At 54.2% G+C, this 5,758-nt stretch overlaps 1 protein-coding gene across 1 annotated transcript; it reads left to right on the forward strand.

Moving 5' to 3' along the window:
- Positions 1-357: 357 nt before the first annotated feature.
- On the forward strand, positions 358-1,296 carry LOC147412594 (olfactory receptor 14C36-like). Its single transcript, XM_086481192.1, has one exon. The coding sequence runs from the start codon at positions 358-360 to the stop codon at positions 1,294-1,296; it is 939 nt and encodes a 312-aa protein (XP_086337318.1).
- Positions 1,297-5,758: the final 4,462 nt, after the last annotated feature.

Consider the following 5,758-nt stretch of genomic DNA (forward strand, 5'->3'; position numbering starts at 1 on the left):
GTTATAAGGCCATGCTAAGCTTCTGCTCTGCAGCCCAGGCTCTGGAGAGTCATGAGTGCAGGGCCTGAAGTTTTCCATGACAGGTGGATTACATCTGACAGCCCTTGTGAACGTCGGAGCTGGCACAAACCAGCTCCATGTGCCCAGTGCAGCAGAGCAAAGCTGACTCCTCAGCAGCATACGGGCAGATGTGCTGCTCCTCACCCCACACTCAGCCAGCACAAAGCTGAGGAAGGAAATGCATCTCAGTTGGGGTGTTGGTGTAAAAAGAGGAATGGCTTTGCTCAGAGGAGTCTGTCCTAAATTTTATCTTTCCTTTCCTTTTTTGAGCAGTGATACCATACCAAGACACGGCAAATGTCCAATGGCAGCTCCATCATCCAGTTCCTCCTCCTGCCATTTAGAGACACATGGGAGCTCCAGCTCTTGCTCTTCTGGCTCTTCCAGGGCATCTACTTGGCTGCCCTCCTGGGCAACAGCCTCATCATCACCGCCATAGCCTGTGACCACCAACTGCACAGCCCCATGTACTTCTTCCTCCTAAACCTCTCCCTCCTTGACCTGGGCTCCCTCTCCACCACTCTACCCAAAGCCATGGCCAATGCCCTGTGGGACAACAGGGCCATCTCCTACGCAGGATGTACTGCTCAGCAATTTTTCTTTGTCTTTTTGATCTCAGCAGAGTATTATCTCCTCACTGTCATGGCCTATGACCGCTATGTGGCCATCTGGAAACCCCTGCACTACGGGACCCTCCTGGGCAGCAGAGCTTGTGTCCACATGGCAGCAGCTGCCTGGGGCAGTGGGTTTCTCAATGCTCTCCTGCACACTTCCAGTACATTTTCACTTCCCCTCTGCCAGGGCAATGGCCTTGACCAGTTCTTCTGTGAAGTTCCCCAGATCCTCAAGCTCTCCTGCTCACACTCAGGCTTCCTCAGGGAGGCTGGGCTTCTTGTGGTCAGTGTCTGTTTAGCATTTGGGTGTTTTGTGTTCATTGTGGTGTCCTACATGCAGATCTTCAGGGCCGTGCTGAGGATCCCCTCGGAGCAGGGACGCCACAAAGCCTTTTCCACCTGCCTCCCTCACCTGGCCGTGGTCTCCCTGTTCATCAGCACTGATGCATTTGCCTACATGAAGCCTCCTTCTATCTCCTCCCCATCCCTGGATGTTGTGGTTTCATTTCTGTACTCAGTGGTGCCTCCAGCAGTGAACCCCCTCATCTACAGCATGAGGAACCAGGAGATCAAGAATGCCCTGAAGAAACATGTTCAACCACTTGTCTGTCAGCAGCAATGAGCTGCCCATGGCTCTTCACAAACGATTTCCCATTATCTCAGGAACCTCCTGTGCTTTGGGCATTTCACCCAGAAGAACTCTCTTTGCTCAGGAATGTCTGAAGCCGCTCCACTTCTCCAAAGGCAGGAACCCAGCCTGGCTGACCCAGAGGCCTTTGGACGTGTGTCTAGCATGATGATACAGTTGGTCTGCTGTGCTGTATCTCTGTAATAAAAGGGCATTTCCTCAGTGCTCCTGTCTGGAGGTTGGAGGTCTTCTTCTAAAGTTGCAATTAGGAACAGGCTGAAGAAATACACCCCATGAGGCCGTGCTGCTGTGCTTGGGTTCTCCATGGGCTCAGGGGAGGAGGGTACGGGCTTGGATTCTTGCGCTGTGGAGAAGGGCTGGCCTAGAGGGGCTGCTGGCAGTGGGCTATAAGGATCTGTTGGAGACAAGAGCAGCAGACACAGGGAGATGCTGGCCTCCATCTCCTCATGCCATGGCTCACCCCGGACCTAGAGCTGAGGGGGACCCTCAACCACCCTGTCTGTCCCCTAGAATCTTTTGTGCACTTCAGAGGGGCTGGAGCTGTGGGGGGAAGTGCCCAGAGCTCTGCAGCACCCTGAGGTGGACAATTTTATGGGGCCAGCCCAGACTGGGTTGATGTGCTGGGCAGGGCAGGGAAAAGCTCAGGAGAGGTGGGGAGAGCTGGGGAGGGGCTGAGGTGGGCTGGAAAGAGCCCAGGAGAGGAAAATGTCAGTGTAGAGCTAAGTGGTATGTGCGTAGGGTGGGGGCAGCCAGAGGGTGCTCCCAGGGCAGAGCCAGCCATTGTGCTGAAGGAAGCAGGCAGCAACGGTGCAGAAGAGAGGGGCCCAGTCTCTGCCTTGGTCGCTGGACACTTCAGGGAAGCTGCCCCAGGAGAGTTGTCCCACATCAGGCCCACACACCAGCCGTTTCCACCTCTGGCCCTACACCCCAGCTCTGAACAGGGACCTTTGCTGCATGGTAAACTCTGTCCTCTTCCGGGGCTCAGTGATACCCAAATCCCCTCTCATTATTAATAAAAAAGGGATCCAGTTTCCTACTGACACTCATTACACACCAAGTCCCACAGCTTTGTGTCAGTCAGTACACAACAGTTCATCTCTTCCACTCCTCCTTCCTCACACTTCTCCCTGCTTCCAGTGTGAGTCTTCTCCATGGGATCCCACTGTATTTGTGCTCAAGGCTATTTCTTGTTCAGTTCTTTCCATCTTAATTTTCTCATTTGTTCTCAAAGGAACGTTGTGGTTTGAAGAGACGTTTGGAAATCCTTTAGTCCAACCCCCAGCTGAGGCAGGCTCAGCTGGAGCAGGTTGCTCAGGACCATGGCCTAGGTGGGTGGATGGAGACTCCATCACCTCACTAGGCACTCTGTTCAACTGGTTGACCACCCTCACACTCAAGAAGAATTTCTTGGCTTTAGATGTAATTTCATGTGTATCTATCTGTGTCCATCACCCCCTGTCTTATCACTGGGAACTCCTGAGAAAAGTTTGGCTCCCTGGACTTCATGCCCTCCCAGCAGGTATTCCTACACATTAATAAAATCCTTCCAAGCTTCCTTCTCCAAACTGAACAGTCCCACATCTCTCAGCCTTAACACCTACAAAAGCTGCTCCAGTCCCTTCCAGCTCTGTGGCCCTTTGCTGGACGTGCTTTAGTAGGTCAACAGCTTCCCTGCCCTGGGCAGCCCAGCACTGGACACAGCACTCCAGGTGTGTCCTCACCAGTGCTGAGTCGAGGCGAAGGGTCACCTCCCTCCGCCTGTCATCAACGCTTTTCCTAATGCAGCCCAGGAGCTGTTGGCCTTTGCCACGAGGGTGCCCTGCTGGCTCAGGCTGAGCTGCTTGTCCTTTTGGACCCCAAGGTCCTTCTCTGCAGAGCTGCTCTCTAGCCGGTTGGCCCCAGCAGGATGTCCACTGTGTGGCTGGATCACAGGCTGTCCTCCCCCAGGGACATTCCAGCAGCATCATGGTCCTTCTTGGAGATGGGCTTCACCTCTGGCACAGGCCCCACCCTGCTGCAGAGTGCCCTGGCACAGCCAACCCCTCTCCTGCCAGGGCTGCACAGCCCAGGCCTCTTGCTCTCTGCCCTCGGGCACTGCAGCTCTTGCTCTCGTGGTGAGAACCTCAGCCATCAGCACGTTGCCACCTGCCATCCCCTCCAGCGTGCCTCTGCTGGCAAGCAAAGCCTTTCCACACACGGTGTCCCATCTCTTGCCACCACGTTTCCAGGTGACAAGCCCGCCCTTGGCCCTGGTGCCACGTCTGAGGTGCCGCAGCCCAAAAGGGCCCCACAGCCTGGGGCAGAGAGAGCAGGAGCCCCATGTGCCACCGCAGAGCTGTGACAGGAGTGGAAGAAGCACTGAGGTGGGGAAGGACAGCTCCCATGGCTTTGGTGGTGGGTGGAGATGCAAGGTCTTTAGGAGAGACTGACAGAGAAGATAAGGAACAGGCGTTCTCCTGTTCGATGTCAGGACAGCTCAGATATCTGAGCTCTGCTGTTGGACAGGCAAGAGTGTAGGTGAGAGCTGTGTGTGGGTCAAAGGAGAGCCCAGAAAGGAGGTCACGGTCGTTGGAATTTTTTTATGGTTTGAGCCTGGCCAACAGCTAAACACCCAGAATCAATTGTTCACTCCCCCTTACACCCCCAGCGGGATGGGGGAGAGAATCAGAAGTGACAAATCAGTAAAACTCCTGGGTCAAGACAAAGACAGCTCAAGATGTGAAGCAAAAGCTGTGTGTGCAAGCAAAGCAAGATAAAGAATTCATTCCCTACTTCCCACGGGCAGGCAGGGGTCTAGTCATTTCCAGGAGCGCAGGGCTTCATCACATAGATCAGTGCCATGGGGAGACAAACACCATGACCACAAATGTCATCTTTTCTTCCTCCTTGCCCTGAGAGTTACTGAAGAGTGCGACAACCTATGGTATGCAATATCCCTCTGGTCATTTTGGGTCAGCTGTCCCAGCTTCTTGGCTACCCCCAGCCCACTTACTGTGGGGGAAGAGGGTGAGATCAAGAAAGCTTCATGCTCTGCCGGGACTGCTCAGCAGTAGCCAGAACACCGGTGTGTTGTCAGCGCTGTGTCAGTAACAGAGCCAAAGCACAGCGCCGTAAGGGCGACTGTGAAGAAAATTAACTCCATCCCAGACAGACCCAGGAGAGAGTTACAGGTCATGCCGTCAGGGTGAGGAATGGAGAAAGTCTCATACAAATGACCTGAGGAAGTCTGTGGATCACAGAACGTGACTTAATGGGGGACTCCACCTCCTTGGTATTCACGGGACCAGTTCTCAAGGGCGCAAAGAGTCAGGGGGCTTGTGGAGATGTTCCTGATGCCAGATGGGCCACTCAGTCTGATGCTGGCCTGGACCTGGTACTCCCAAAAGAGGAAGAGCTGGTCACGGATGGGAAGACCAGTGCCAGCCTTGCTTGGAGTGACTGGAAATGGTGGTCTCCCAGATCTGGAGGGATGTGGGGAAGGAGAGTAGCAGAGCACAGACCCTGTGTATCAGGGAATGAGAACCTGGGCTGTTGAGGGCACTGGCAGGTTGGATCCCATGGGGCAGGGGCAGGGCCCTGAGAGCATCCACAGACCTTCCTGTCCCTGACCAGCCTCCCCTGGGGCCTCCACCCACACCTCTCTCCATCAGCCCAGGAGGCCGTTGAAGCCAGGCCTGAGTTTCAGCCCCACCTTCCTCTATGCTGTAGGTGTACTGGTCTCCAGACACAGACCATGGACACAGCCTTGCCTGTTCATGGACTTCGTTGATTCAGACTTGCAGACTCACTTCCCACCTTGACTTGACTCTTTGTGGCTTGTACTGTGAAATGACACCATGGCCCTTCAAGTCCTAGGGCCTTTCTGCTTCCTTTCTCCCCATCACTTGGCCAGGTTTTAGAAGGAGATGGGGGAAAAGCAGGTGAAGTTTCTGGGTGTCAATGACTGAAAGGGGGGAGAAAAACTATTATATTCAGCTCCTTTCTTGGAGGCCTTAAATCTTCCCCAGGATCCTGAAGGCTCTGAGATGCCTCTACCTCCCTCTCTTTTAGCAAGTAAGTTGGGAGACGCAAGTCAGAGGGTTTGTCAATATTCTGTTTACAGCCTCCAGCATCCCATGATCTGGGGATATCTCAGTTCCTTCTCTCTGGCCAAGTACGTCCTTAGTTCAAACCCTGACTATTGCCTATGGTTCTCCTGTCAAGCACCACAGTTACAAGAGTGGTTTTATCTTCCTGAAACCCTCCCCACAGGGACTGGCAGGTCACTCTGAGGTTCCCAAGGCCTTCCCTTCTGCAGCTGGAACAAGGCCCTTTCCCTCACTTTCTCCTCCCAGGCAAGTGATCCAGCCGTTCAGCATCTCCATGACTCTCCACTCAACTCACTCCCAGTTATACACAACTTCTTCCCTGCTGTGCTGGGCTGGCTCTGGCCAAT

This window comes from Leptosomus discolor, unplaced genomic scaffold (genome assembly GCF_034619465.1).
Source record: "Leptosomus discolor isolate bLepDis1 unplaced genomic scaffold, bLepDis1.hap2 HAP2_SCAFFOLD_28, whole genome shotgun sequence".
Lineage (NCBI taxonomy): Eukaryota > Metazoa > Chordata > Aves > Leptosomiformes > Leptosomidae > Leptosomus > Leptosomus discolor.

Coding starts and splice junctions, on each gene's coding strand:
- LOC147412594 (XM_086481192.1), top strand. CDS start 358: ATGTCCAATGGCAGCTCCATCATCCAGTTCCTCCTCCTGCCATTTAGA.